Raw genomic sequence first — 14,308 nt, forward strand, 5'->3', positions numbered from 1 at the left:
GGTCAAGGAAGTTAGTGGCAGGGACTAGAACTGCAGGCTTTTGATTGTATGTTCCAAACCTGCAGCATCCGGGCTTAATTTGACATCTTGATGTCTGTGTATGTTTACATTTTGTCCTTGAAATGCAGATTGGCTGCCTAAGCGCCCTCTGGGAGAAGCGACCTCATTCTAGCATGCCTTACCCCGAGAAATGACGAAGCATAGACTCCTGCAGATCTGGGTTGTTACTTTAAAAAGTTAGTATTTCATTTGGAAATTGGCTGTGCAGGTTTCCAGGTCTTGAGCCTTCCGAGGGCAGTGTTTGTATATAGGCCTTGTTTTATCGCGCTTTGCAGATACCGTGCTTTTTACAAATTGAAGGTTTGTTAGGACCATGCTCGAAGCCCTGTTGGTGCCATTTTTTCAACAGCATTTGTTCGCTTCATGTCTCTGTCACATTTTGGTAATTCTTGCAGTATTTCCAACTTTCTTATTATTGTAATTTTTTTTTTAAAGATTTTTTTTTTATTATTTATTTGTCAGAGAGAGAGGGAGCGAGAGCAAGCACAGGCAGACAGAATGGCAGGCAGAGGCAGAGGGAGAAGCAGGCTCCCGCTGAGCAAGGAGCCCGATGTGGGATTCGATCCCAGGACGCTGGGATCATGACCTGAGCCTAAGGCAGCTGCTCAACCAACTGAGCCACTCAGGCGTCCCTTATTATTGTAATTTTTATGGTGATCTGTGATTGGTGATCTTTGCTGTTACTCATAACTGTTTTGGGTGCCATAAGCCAGGAAATTTAATCGGTAAATATTGTGTGAGTTCTGACTGCTCCAAGACTGGCTCTTCCTTGTCTCTCTCCCTTTCCTTGGGTCTCCCCATTCCCTGACACGACAATACTGAGATTAGGCCAGTTAACAGCCTGGCCGTGGCCTCTAAGTGTTCAGGTGAAAGGGGGAGTTTGCAGTCTCTCCCATCACACCAAAAGTTAGAAGTCATTGAGCTTAGTGAAGAAGGCCTGTCAGGAGCCAAGATGGGCAGAAGGCTAGGCCTGTTGAACTGAACAGTTAGTCAAGTTGTGAAGGCAAAGGAAAAGTTCTCGAAGGAAATGAAAAGTGCTCCTCCAGTGAATACAAATGATAAGGAAGCCGACAACCTCGTCACTGATATGGAGAAGGTCTCAGTGGTCTGGAGAGAAGATAACACCAGCCACAGCATTCCCTTAGCCAGAGCCTCACGGAGAGCAAGGCCCTCTCCCTGTCATTCTGTGAAGGCTGAGCGAGGTGCGGAAGCTGCAGAAGAGAAGTGTGAAGCTGGCAGAGGTGGTTCACGAGGGTGAAGGAGAGAAGCCGTCTCCGTGACAGAAAAGAGCAAGTGAAGCAGCCAGTGCTGGTGCAGAAGCTGCAGCACGTCGCCCAGATCTCACTGAGATCACAAATGAAGGTGGCCGCCCTAAACGACAGATTTCCAGTGCAGATGAAACAGCCTTCTAGTGGAAGAAGATGCCATCGAGGACTTTCATAGCCAGAGAGAAGTCAGTGCCTGGCTTCAGAGCTTCAAAGGACAGATTGACTCTCTTATTAGAGGCTAATTCCACTGGTGACTTAAAGTTGAAGCCAGTTCTCACCATTCCAAAAATCCTTAGGGCCTTGAGGATGGGCCTGGATAACAGCACATCTGTTTACAGTGTGGTTTACTGAATATTTTAAACCCACTGTTGAGACCTACTGCTCAGAAAGGCAAGATTCCTTTCAAAATACTACTGCTCATTGACAGTGCACCTGGTCCTCCAAGAGCATTGGTGGAGATGTACAGATTGTTGTTTTCATGCCTGCTACCACAGCATCCATTCTGCATTCCATAGATCAAGGAGTCACTTTGATTTCAAGTCTTACTATTAAGAAGTATATTTCATAAGGCTATAGCTGTCGTTAGACAGTGATTCCTCTGTTGGATCTGGGCAAAGTCAATGAAAACCTTCGGGAAAGGATTTACCATTCTAGATGTCATAAAGAACATGTGTGACTCATTGGGAAGAGGTCAGAATATCACCATGAAGAGGAATTTGGAAGAAGCAGATTACAAGCCTTGTGGAGGACTTTAAGGGGTTCAGGACTTCAGGGAAGGAAGTAACTGCAGATGTGGTGGAAATAGCAAGAGAACTAGGATTAGAAGTGGAGACTGAAGGGGTACCTGGGTGGCTCAGTAGGTTAAGCCTCTGCCTTCAGCTCAGGTCATGATCTCAACGACCCTGGGATTGAACCCTGTATTGGGCTCTCTGCTCAGCAGGAAGCCTGCTTCCCCAGCTCTCTCTGCCTACTTGTGATCTCTCTCTCTGTCAGATAAATAAAATCTTAAAAAAAAAAAAAAAAAAGAGTAGAGCCTGAAGGTGTGACTGAACTGCTTTGATCTGATGATCAAGCTTTAACTGGTGGTTGCGGGATGCGGGGAGTGAACTGGGAGGGGGATTAAGAGTACAGTTATCTTGATGAGCACCGAGAAGGGTATAGAATTATATATTATACACCTGAAACTAATATAGTACTGTAAGTTAATTACACTTCAATTAAAAAAAAGAAGCTTTAGTGGGGAGGAGTCAAGATGGCGGAGAAGTAGCAGGCTGAGACTACTTCAGGTAGCGGGAGATCAGCTAGATAGCTTATCTAAAGATTGCAAACACCTACCAATCCAACGGGAGATCGAAGAGAAGAAGAACAGCAACTCTAGAAACAGAAAATCAACCACTTTCTGAAAGGTAGGACTGGCGGAGAAGTGAATCCAAAGCGACGGGAAGATAGACCGCGGGGGGAGGGGCCGGCTCCCGGCAAGCGGTGGAGCAACGGAGCACAAAATCGGGACTTTTAAAAGTCTGTTCCGCTGAGGGACATCGCTCCAGAGGCTTAACCGGGGTGAAGCCCACGCAGGGTCAGCGTGGCCTCGGGTCCCGCAGGGTCACAGAAGGATCGGGGGTGTCTGAGTGTCGCAGAGCTTACAGGTATTAGAACGGGGAAGCCGGCTACAGAGACAGAGCCGAGGAGTAAGCGCTAAGCTCGGGGTTACCTTGAACTGGTCGCAGGCTCGGTCAGCTCGGAGCGCGGCCGGAGGTAGGGTGACGGGAGTAAATCGGCGCTGTTCTCTGATGGCGCACTGAGGAGTGGGGCCCCGGGCTCTCGGCTCCTCCGGGCCGGAGACTGGGAGGCCGCCATCTTCATTCCCGCCCTCCGGAACTCTACGGAAAGCGCTCAGGGAACAAAAGCTCCCGAAAGCAAACCCGAGCGGATTACTCAGCCAGGCCCCTGGTAAGGGCGGTGCAACTCTGCCTGGGGCAAAGACACTTGAGAATCACTACAACAGGCCCCTCCCCCAGAAGATCAACAAGAAGCCCAGCCAGGACCAAGTTCACCTACCAAGGAGTGCAGTTTCAATACCAAGGAGAGCAGCGGAATTCCAAAGGAGGAGAAAGCAAAGCACGGAACTCATGGCTTTCTCCCCATGATTCTTTAGCCTTGCAGTTAATTTAATTTTTTTTTCTTTTTCAATTTATTTTTCTTCTTCTGCTAAATTTTTTTAACTTTTACCCTTTTCTTTTTTAACGTTTTTTAACTAGTTTATCTAATATACATATATATATTTTTTTCCTTTTTATATTTTTTCTTTATTGGTTTTCTTTTTTTAATTGTTTCTTTCTTTCTTTTTTTTTTTTTTCTTCTTTCTGAACCTCTTTTTATCCCCTTTCTCCCCCCTCACGATTTGGGATCTCTTCTGATTTGGCTAAAGCATATTTTCCTGGGGTTGTTGCCACCCTTTTAGTATTTTTCTTGCTCCTTCATCTACTCTTATCTGGACAAAATGACAAGGCGGAAAAATTCACCACAAAAAAAAGAACAAGAGGCAGTACCAAAGGCTAGGGACCTAATCAATACAGACATTGGTAATATGTCAGATCTAGAGTTCAGAATGACGATTCTCAAGGTTCTAGCCGGGCTCGAAAAAGGCATGGAAGATATTAGAGAAACCCTCTCAGGAGATATAAAAGCCCTTTCTGGAGAAATAAAAGAACTAAAATCTAACCAAGTAGAAATCAAAAAAGCTATTAATGAGGTGCAATAAAAAATGGAGGCTCTCACTGCTAGGATAAATGAGGCAGAAGAAAGAATTAGCGATATAGAAGACCAAATGACAGAGTATAAAGAAGCTGAGCAAAGAGGGACAAACAGCTACTGGACCACGAGGGGAGAATTCGAGAGATAAGTGACACCATAAGACGAAACAACATTAGAATAATTGGGATTCCAGAAGAAGAGGAAACAGAGAGGGGAGCAGAAGGTATATTGGAGAGAATTATTGGAGAGAATTTCCCCAATATGGCAAAGGGAACAAGCATCAAAATCCAGGAGGTTAGAGAACCCCCCTCAAAATCAATAAGAATAGGTCCACACCCCGTCACCTAATAGTAAAATTTACAAGTCTTAGTGACAAAGAGAAGATCCTGAAAGCAGCCCGGGAAAAGAAGTCTGTAACGTACAATGGTAAAAATATTAGATTGGCAGCAGACTTATCCACAGAGACCTGGCAGGCCAGAAAGAGCTGGCATGATATATTCAGAGTACTAAACGAGAAAAACATGCAGCCAAGAATACTATATCCAGCTAGGCTATCATTGAAAATAGAAGGAGAGATTAAAAGCTTCCAGGACAAAGAAAAACTGAAAGAATTTGCAAATACCAAACCAGCTCTACAGGAAGTATTGAAAGGGGTCCTCTAAGCAAAGAGAGACCCTAAAAGTAGTAGATCAGAAAGAAACAGAGACAATATACAATAACAGTCACCTTACAGGCAATACAATGGCACTAAATTCATATCTCTCAATACTTACCCTGAATGTTAATGGGCTAAATGCCCCAATCAAAAGACACAGGGTATCAGAAGGGATAAAAAAACAAAACCCATCTATATGTTGCCTACAAGAAACTCATCTTAAACCCGAAGACACCTCCAGATTTAAAGTGAGGGGGTGGAAAAGAATTTACCATGCTAATGGACATCAGAAAAAAGCAGGAGTGGCAATCCTTATATCAGATCAATTAGATTTTAAGCCAAAGACTATAATAAGAGATGAGGAAGGACACTATATCATACTCAAAGGAACTGTCCAACAAGAAGATCTAACAATTTTAAATATCTATGCCCCTAACGTGGGAGCAGCCAACTATATAAACCAATTAATAACAAAATCAAAGAAACACATCGACACTAATACAATAATCGTAGGGGACTTTAACACTCCCCTCACTGAAATGGACAGATCATCCAAGCAAAAGATCAACAAGGAAATAAAGGCCTTAAATGACACACTGGACAAGATGGACATCACAGATATATTCAGAACATTTCATCCCAAAGCAACAGAATACACATTCTTCTCTAGTGCACATGGAACATTCTCCAGAATAGATCACATTCTCGGTCCTAAATCAGGTCTCAACCGTTATCAAAAGATTGGAATCATTCCCTGCATATTTTCAGACCACAATGCTCTGAAGCTAGAACTCAATCACAAGAGGAAATTTGGAAAGAACCCAAATACATGGAGACTAAACAGCTATGAATGGGTCAACCAGGAAATTAAAGAAGAGTTGAAAAAATTCATGGAAACAAATGATAATGAAAACACAACGGTTCAAAATCTGTGGGACACAACAAAGGCAGTCCTGAGAGGAAAATATATAGTGGTACAAGCCTTTCTCAAGAAACAAGAAAGGTCTCAGGTACACAATCTAACCCTACACCTAAAAGAGCTAGAGAAAGAACAAGAAAGAAACCCTAAACCCAGCAGGAGAAGAGAAATCATAAAGATCAGAGCAGAAATAAATGAAATAGAAACCAAAAAGCAATAGAACAAATGAATGAAACTAGGAGCTGGTTCTTTGAAAGAATTAATAAGATCGATAAACCCCTGGCCAGACTTATCAAAAAGAAAAGAGAAAGGACCCAAATAAATAAAATCATGAATGAAAGAGGAGAGATCACAACTAACACCAAAGAAATACAGACAATTATAAGAACATACTATGAGCAACTCTATGCCAACAAATTTGACAATCTGGAAGAAATGGATGCATTCCTAGAGACATATAAACTACCACAACTGAACCAGGAAGAACTAGAAAGCCTGAACAGACCCATAACCAGTAAGGAGATTGAAACAGTCATCAAAAATCTCCAAACAAACAAAATCCCAGGGCCAGATGGCTTCCCGGGGGAATTCTACCAAACATTTAAAGAAGAACTAATTCCTATTCTCCTGAAACTGTTCCAAAAAAATAGAAATGGAAGGAAAACTTCCAAACTCATTTTATGAGGCCAGCATCACCTTGATCCCAAAACCAGACAAGGATCCCATCAAAAAAGAGAACTACAGACCAATATCCTTGATGAACACAGATGCAAAAATTCTCGCCAAAATACTAGCCAATAGGATTCAACAGTACATTAAAAGGATTATTCACCACGACCAAGTGGGATTTATTCCAGGGCTGCAAGGTTGGTTCAACATCCGCAAATCAATCAATTGATACAACACATTAATAAAAGAAAGAACAAGAACCATATGATACTCTCCATAGATGCTGAAAAAGCATTTGACAAAGTACAGCATCCCTTCCTGATCAAAACTCTTCAAAGTGTAGGGATAGAGGGCACATACCTCAATATTATCAAAGCCATCTATGAAAAACCCACCGCAAATATCATTCTCAATGGAGAAAAACTGACAGCTTTTCCGCTAAGGTCAGGAACACGGCAGGGATGTCCATTATCACCACTGCTATTCAACATAGTACTAGAAGTCCTAGCCTCAGCAATCAGACAACAAAAGGAAATTAAAGGCATCCAAATTGGCAAAGAAGAAGTCAAACTATCACTCTTCACAGATGATATGATACTATATGTGGAAAACCCAAAAGACTCCACTCCAAAACTGCTAGAACTTGTACAGGAATTCAGTAAAGTGTCAGGATATAAAATCAATGCACAGAAATCAGTTGCATTTCTCTACACCAACAACAAGACAGAAGAAAGAGAAATTAAGGAGTCAATCCCATTTACAATTGCACCCAAAACTATAAGATACCTAGGAATAAATCTAACCAAAGAGACTAAGAATATATACACAGAAAACTATAAAGTACTCATGAAAGAAATTGAGGAAGACACAAAGAAATGGAAAAATGTTCCATGCTCCTGGATTGGAAGAATAAATATTGTGAAAATGTCTATGCTACCTAAAGCAATCTACACATTTAATGCAGTCTCTATCAAAGTACCATCCATTTTTTTCAAAGAAATGGAACAAATAATGCTAAAATTTATATGGAACCAGAAAAGACCTCGAATAGCCAAAGCAATATTGAAGAAGAAAGCCAAAGTTGGTGGCATCACAATTCCGGACTTCAAGCTCTATTACAAAGCTGTCATCATCAAGACAGCATGGTACTGGCACAAAAACAGACACATAGATCAATGGAACAGAATAGAGAGCCCAGAAATAGACCCTCAACTCTATGGTCAACTAATCTTCGACAAAGCAGGAAAGAATATCCAATGGAAAAAAGACAGCCTCTTCAACAAATGGTGTTGGGAAAATTGGACAGCCACATGCAGAAAAATGAAATTGGATCATTTCCTTACACCACACACGAAAATAGACTCAAAATGGATGAAGGACCTCAATGTGAGAAAGGAATCCATCAAAATCCTTGAGGAGAACACAGGCAGCAACATCTTCCTAGGAACATCGCCAAAGGCAAGGGAAGCAAGGGCAAAAATGAACTATTGGGATTTTATCAAGATCAAAAGCTTTTGCACAGCAAAGGAAACAGTTAACAAAACCAAACGACAACTGACAGAATGGGAGAAGATATTTGTAAATGACATATCAGATAAAGGGCTAGTGTCCAAAATCTATAAAGAACTTAGCAAACTCAACACCCAAAGAACAAATAATCCAATCAAGAAATGGGCAGAGGACATGAACAGACATTTCTGCAAAGAAGGCATCCAGATGGCCAACAGACACATGAAAAAGTGCTCCCCCTCACTCGGCATCAGGGAAATACAAATCAAAACCACAATGAGATACCACCTCACACCAATCAGAATGGCTAAAATTAACAAGTCAGGAAATGACAGATGCTGGCGAGGATGTGGAGAAAGGGGAACCCTCCTACACTGTTGGTGGGAATGCAAGCTGGTGCAACCACTCTGGAAAACAGCATGGAGGTTCCTCAAAATGTTGAAAATAGAACTACCCTATGACCCAGCAATTGCACTGCTGGGTATTTACCCTAAAGATACAAACGTAGTGATCTGAAGGGCACGTGCACCCGAATGTTTATAGCAGCAATGTCTACAATAGCCAAACTATGGAAAGAACCTAGATGTCCATCAACAGATGAATGGATAAAGAAGATGTGGTATATATACACAATGGAATACTATGCAGCCATCAAAAGAAATGAAATCTTGCCGTTTGCAATGACGTGGATGGAACTTGAGGGTATCATGCTTAGCGAAATAAGTCAATCGGAGAAAGACAACTATCATGATCTCCCTGATATGAGGGAGAGGAGATGCAACATGGGGGGTTAAGGGGGTAGGAGAAGAGTAAATGAAACAAGATGGGATTGGGAGGGAGACAAATCATAAGTGACTCTTAATCTCACAAAACAAACTGAGGGTTAATGGGGGGAGGGGAGTTGGGGGGGTGGGATTATGGACATTGGGGAGGGTATGTGCTATGGTGAGTGCTGTGAAGTGTGTAAACCTGGCGATTCACAGACCTGTACCCCTGGGGATAAAAATATATTATATGTTTATAAAAAATAAAATTAAAAAAAAAAAGAAGCTTTATCGGATCAGAGGTTACTTTTGATTGCTAAGCAAAGAAAGTGATTTCTTGAGATGGAATCTACACCTAGTAGAGATGCTATGATCTTTGAAATGACAACAAAAGATTTAGAATAGGGCATAAAACCACAGCAGGGTTTGAGAGGATTGATTTCAATTTGAAAGAAGCTCTGTTCGGGTAAAATGCTATCAAACAGCATCACATGCTACAGAGAAATTCTTTGTGAAAGGAAGAGTCCATTGATGCGGCAGATTTCATTGTTGTCTTATCTTAAGAATTGCCAGAACCACAACCCAAATCAGTCAGCAGCCATCAACATCATGGCAAGGCCCTCCACTAGCAAAAATTTACAACCTTCTGAAAGCTCAGATGATGGTTAACATTCTTTAGCAATAAAGTATTTTCAATTAATGTATATACATTGTTTTTTACACATAATGCTATTATGCCCTGAATACAGGGTGGTGCAAACATAGCTTTCATATGCGCCGGGAAACCAAGAACATACTGTGATGTGCTTTATGTGCTACTAGCTTTATTGTGTCTGGAGGCTAACCCACAGTATCTCTGAGGGGAACCCGTAGGTTTCTGGCACCGTGTTGGCCTGCATAGGGAGAGGTGGTACAATGTGGGGAGACAGCTTGGGCTCTGGGAATCCTTTGGGCCCTGGCTGTAGTCCTGATTTAGACCCCACTGAACCACAAAATCTCCTGTGTGAACTGGGATTTGTAGTACATATTGAAGAAGGTTGTCAGAAGGAGTATGTGTTTTGCCATGGATAGTTCGGTACTCGAGAGTATGCCCTGCAGCTAGTGATGGTCTAGTGATGACCTGCCTGCTGGGGTTGCGGTAAGCACTGACATCTCCACTGGTAGCCCAGTTTACCAGTAAGCAACTGCAGCAGCAGATCTGTTGGTCATTGAAGTTTCTGAGCTAGAACAAAGAGGTGGGGCTCAGCCTAGGCCTAGGACTTTGGACACTAACTCAGAGGACCACGCCTGGGTATTTGGTTAGAGCGAAAAATTTTGTCACTTCACTGGGCATCTTAGAATCTTACAGAGTGCTCTCAGTCCTGTAAAAAACTCATGTAAGAAACTTCCATATGAATCCTATTTCCCTGTCTGTTACAAAGCTGGAGATGAAGCTGTCATTTTGAAAGCTTTTTAGAAAACCAGGAAATACTATTTAGATGTGAGTAAGTTTCAAAGAAAGTGTAAATTTCAAAAGTAAGGGGCCCTGTAGAATATTGGAACTGAATTCAGTCTGTAGTGGCCCCCATTCCCGGAAACACACGTGCTATTTAGCAGTTGGTCAGTATGGTTAACATCCTTCTAGGTTTTTCATTGTTATAAAATTAGAACACACCATCTGGTGTGCCACTAGCTTTTTCCTCGTACAGCATGCCTTGGGTAGCTCCCTGCCAGTGTAGAAGGCTCAGCCTCCTCTTGACCAGTCCTCACACTGAGCTTCTGAGAGCATCTGCAGAGCCAGAGGGGCTTGAGGGGGCAAGGTGCCTTTTTTGGAGGCAGGGGTGTTCTGGTCCTGATCATTTGAGCAGGAGCAGAGCAGAGGGTGAAAGAAGGAGGTCAATACTTCAGCTCCTTAAAGCTTCTTGCTCACCAACCCAGTGGTGGTTTCTTCTTCAGATTAAGTGCTTTACAATGTTTAGCACAGCCAGAGCCATCGCCCTGGGAGGCGGCTGAAAGAATAGATCAGGGTAGTGCATGGAGAAAGTTGCCATTGGTGGCTTCTCTCCAGCCAAGCCAAAGATGCTGCATTTGCACAGGCATTTGAGCCTAATCCAAATATAGAGGTAGGTCCACAGGCAAGGGCCTACCAGTCAGTATTTCCTGCTGTTCTGTACCTCCCAAGTATCTTTTGAGGACTGGACTTGGTTTTGCTTTTTCAGAAACCTTCGAGAGCTTGTCTCACATTTTCCTTGCCCATTTTCCCATTCTAGGATTGATCCTGCCAAATGGAGACATTAACTGGAACTGCCCGTGCCTTGGGGGAATGGCCAGTGGCCCCTGTGGGGAACAGTTCAAGTCAGCCTTTTCCTGCTTCCACTATAGCACACAGGATGTCAAGGGGTCAGACTGTGTAGACCAGTTCCGGGCCATGCAGGAATGCATGCAGAAATATCCCGACCTCTATCCCCAGGAGGATGAGGAGGAAGAGGAGGAAGAGAAGAAGTCAGCAGAACGTTTAGAAGAGACAGCTGCCACTGAGGCCACTGCAACCAAAGAAGAAGAGGGGTCAAGCTAATGAAGGCGACAAGGCACTGGGCTCCAGTCCTTATGCTTCAGAGTGATACGAACCTTTTGCAAAATGCCTTTTGGTCATTCTCCGAGAAAGTCTTTGCCTCTGTTGTTCTGTGCACTATAATGTACAAAATAACTTATTTTGATGACCAGGGATCTTGGTCCTTTGACATAATACACTGGAAAAAAATGTATGTGTGTCTCACATAAACCTATCAGCAAATGTAGCTGTCATTTTTGAATTCTCTTTTCAAATTATCCTGAATTTTGCCACTTTGAAATAATGTGCTGACTGTGTTCAGCAACCAAAAATTATCTGGGAGTGTCTTGTGAGTGAGCTGATTTATTCTGATTGATTATATCCCTTTTAGTAGATTTTTATACCCCTCTGGGAAATGAAATAGAAACAAAAACAGCTTCCTTTAGAGTTGCTGGAGTGGGGCCATTCCTAACACAAGTCAGCTGATCAGATAACATACTTCTCACAAGCCATCTTGACCTTGAGTATATGAGGAAGTACAATATTTCATTTCTGATGCATTTTGGTTTCCATTTTTACGTTGAGCTCCAGGTTTTCCGTGTTTGGAAATTGGAGCTTTAGACCCTCTGATTCAATATCCCTTTCTGAGTGAAGAGAAAGGCTGGTTCTGCTGTTCTAGTTATTCCAAAAGCCCTGGTTTGGGGCCTGTGTTCACACTGGCTCTGTGTCAGCCTGTTCAGAATGCAATATTCTTGAGGTGGGGACCTAATTGTTACCAAAGTAGCAACCAAGAGACGAAACGGTGTGAATTAAGTAGTCAATTAAAGGAAAACATGATTTTTACCTGATGTTGAGTGTGTCCTTTGTTTTTACTAATTATAAATATTTTTGGTATAAGGAAATAGAAATATGAAAAATTCCCTGAAATTCTTCCTTGAAGATATTGGTAAGCCGGTTTGAATCTGTTCAAGTTTTCTGTTGAATTCCTAGCAAGCCTGTTGTTTTTGTCAATGAGTAGATCTTCCATGCAGATACCACAGTTAATTTGTGAGGCAGGGAAGGCTCTGCCCATCTTGAAGATAAGGAACTGCAGCCTTCACAGGTTAAGTAACTAGCCCAAGGCAACTTCAGGACAAATTTCAGGCCAGGATATAGTACTACCTCGTTTGTTCCTGGTGTATTAGTTATCTATTGCCATGTAAAAAATTAACCTTAAAACTTAGAAGTTTGAAACAAACATTTATTATCTCATAGCTTCTGTTGGTCAGGGGTCTGGGCACAGCTTACCTGGGTCTATGGCTCAGAGTCTCAAAAGGCTGTGATCATCTGACACCCTGTATCAGCCAGGGTTGTGATCATCTCAAAGCTTGACAGGCCTTCCAAAGTCACTCAGGTAGTTTGGGGCAAAAATCTGTTCCTTTGGGGTGGTTGGCCTGAGGGCCTCAGTTCCTCACTGCCTGTCTGCCAGCATCTTCCCTCAGTTCCTGGTCACACAGGCCTCTGCTTAGGGCCCCTGATAACATGGCTGGCGGCTTTTGTGAGAACAAGTGAGAGAGCAAGGTGAAGCTGTGACCCAGAATCCCAGTGATTTGCACCAGCTACCTACACACAGTGTTTTCGGTCTGTGTTTTGTTATTTTGCGATGCAGGCTGGTGTGTTTTATCAGCCAGGCTTCTTAGCAGAACATTGTTCTGCTCTCATTTTTTTTCTCAGTAAGTTCTATGACTATATAGATTTTCACAACATTTTGGTAACCCATAAATGTTATTAAAATAGTAACACTTTAGTAGCCCAAACTATTAGAAAATAGCTCTTATATAAAAATAAAAGCCTTCTCATTCTCCTGGAAGAACCAAAGAAAAATCACATGCATTAGATAATTTTACACATAACTTTATAGGTCTGCTATAGGCCCAAAATAGTACTTGTAGAAATCACTTGTTAGTGTGATGTAAGTAGACAGGCTTTTTCCTCTAATTAAACAAAGGGAGAGAGCATATAGTTTGTCAAAATCAGGCATTAAGGAGACAGTAGGACTGTTTGGTGCTGGGTACAGCTTATCATTAACCAGTATTATGGCTGGACCGGCCCTTACGGTTCTTAGTAAATGTTTACAAGATCCCTTGCAGCAGTCACCATCAAGAAACTGAAAAAAAAAGTTTATTACTTACAGGACCTGAAGTTATGTGTGCCACGCAGTGAGATTGGGGGGAAGGTTGGGGAGTAGGAGAAAGAGTGAATGAGCGGGCCTGGGCTTATGCTTTTATTGGGGTTGAGGGTGGGGCCTAGGGTTTCATGAACTCACATTTTATTGGTGAATTTAAAACGTAAGAGTGGGAATTTAAAGTGCTGGAAGAGAAAAAACAAGTGGCTTAAGTAGTCAGTTACAGAAACCAACTAGGATCCCTAAAACCAAGGAGCCTGGGCCATAGGGGAGTAAATGCTGGCTTCTTAGGGTGTAGCTGGCAATGTGTTTATTTGAGATTGCCATCTTTGAAGTGAACAGCTAGACAATCAAATAAAGAAAGAAAACCCAATATTGTCAGGGCTAATACTACAAGGGATATCTATGAACTATTAATTGAATAACTAATTTCATATCTTTGAAATTTTCCGTAGTAGAAAGTTAAAAAGCATATGCTAAGCAAGAATGTTTAAACGCTCCTCATTACCTCAAGTCAGTGGAGGCTCATAGCCAAATTATTGCTGTCCAAAATAATGGCCCTATAGATATTTCTCTAAAGATATGCAAATGGCCAACATGAAAAGGTGCTCAACATCATTTGTCATTAGGAAAATGCAAATCAAAACCACAATGAGATAACCACCCTGCACCCATTAGGGTAGCTATTATTTAAAAAAGCAAACAAACAAACAGGAAAATAACTGTTAGTAAGCATATAGAAACTTAGGAACCTTGGAGTTTCTTCAAAAAGTTAAACACCAAGTTAGCATATTATCCCACAATTTCCTTAGGTATATTTCCCCCAAATTGAAAATGGGTATTAAGTCACTTATCATTAATGTTCATAGCAGCACTCTTTAACCAAAAGGTGGAAACTACCTAAATATTCATCAGTAGATAAATGGATAAGCAAAATGTGATACATACATATACATATACATAAACATATACATACATACAGTGGACTGTATTCGGCCAGAAGAAGGAATGCAGTA

The 14,308-nt window shown here is 42.0% G+C and overlaps 1 protein-coding gene across 1 annotated transcript in view; it reads left to right on the plus strand.

Moving 5' to 3' along the window:
- LOC111144153 (coiled-coil-helix-coiled-coil-helix domain containing 4) overlaps window positions 1–11,976 on the plus strand; it is a 19,798-nt gene extending 7,822 nt beyond the window's left edge. The window contains exon 3 of the mRNA XM_022498326.1: window positions 10,848–11,976. Coding sequence (XP_022354034.1) covers window positions 10,848–11,152 — 305 coding nt within the window. The 3' untranslated portion in view covers window positions 11,153–11,976. The remainder of the gene's footprint in view (window positions 1–10,847) is intronic.
- Window positions 11,977–14,308: the final 2,332 nt, after the last annotated feature.

This window comes from Enhydra lutris, unplaced genomic scaffold (assembly GCF_002288905.1).
Source record: "Enhydra lutris kenyoni isolate GAN:26980312 unplaced genomic scaffold, ASM228890v2 scaffoldscaffold10, whole genome shotgun sequence".
In the NCBI taxonomy this organism is placed as follows: domain Eukaryota; kingdom Metazoa; phylum Chordata; class Mammalia; order Carnivora; family Mustelidae; genus Enhydra; species Enhydra lutris.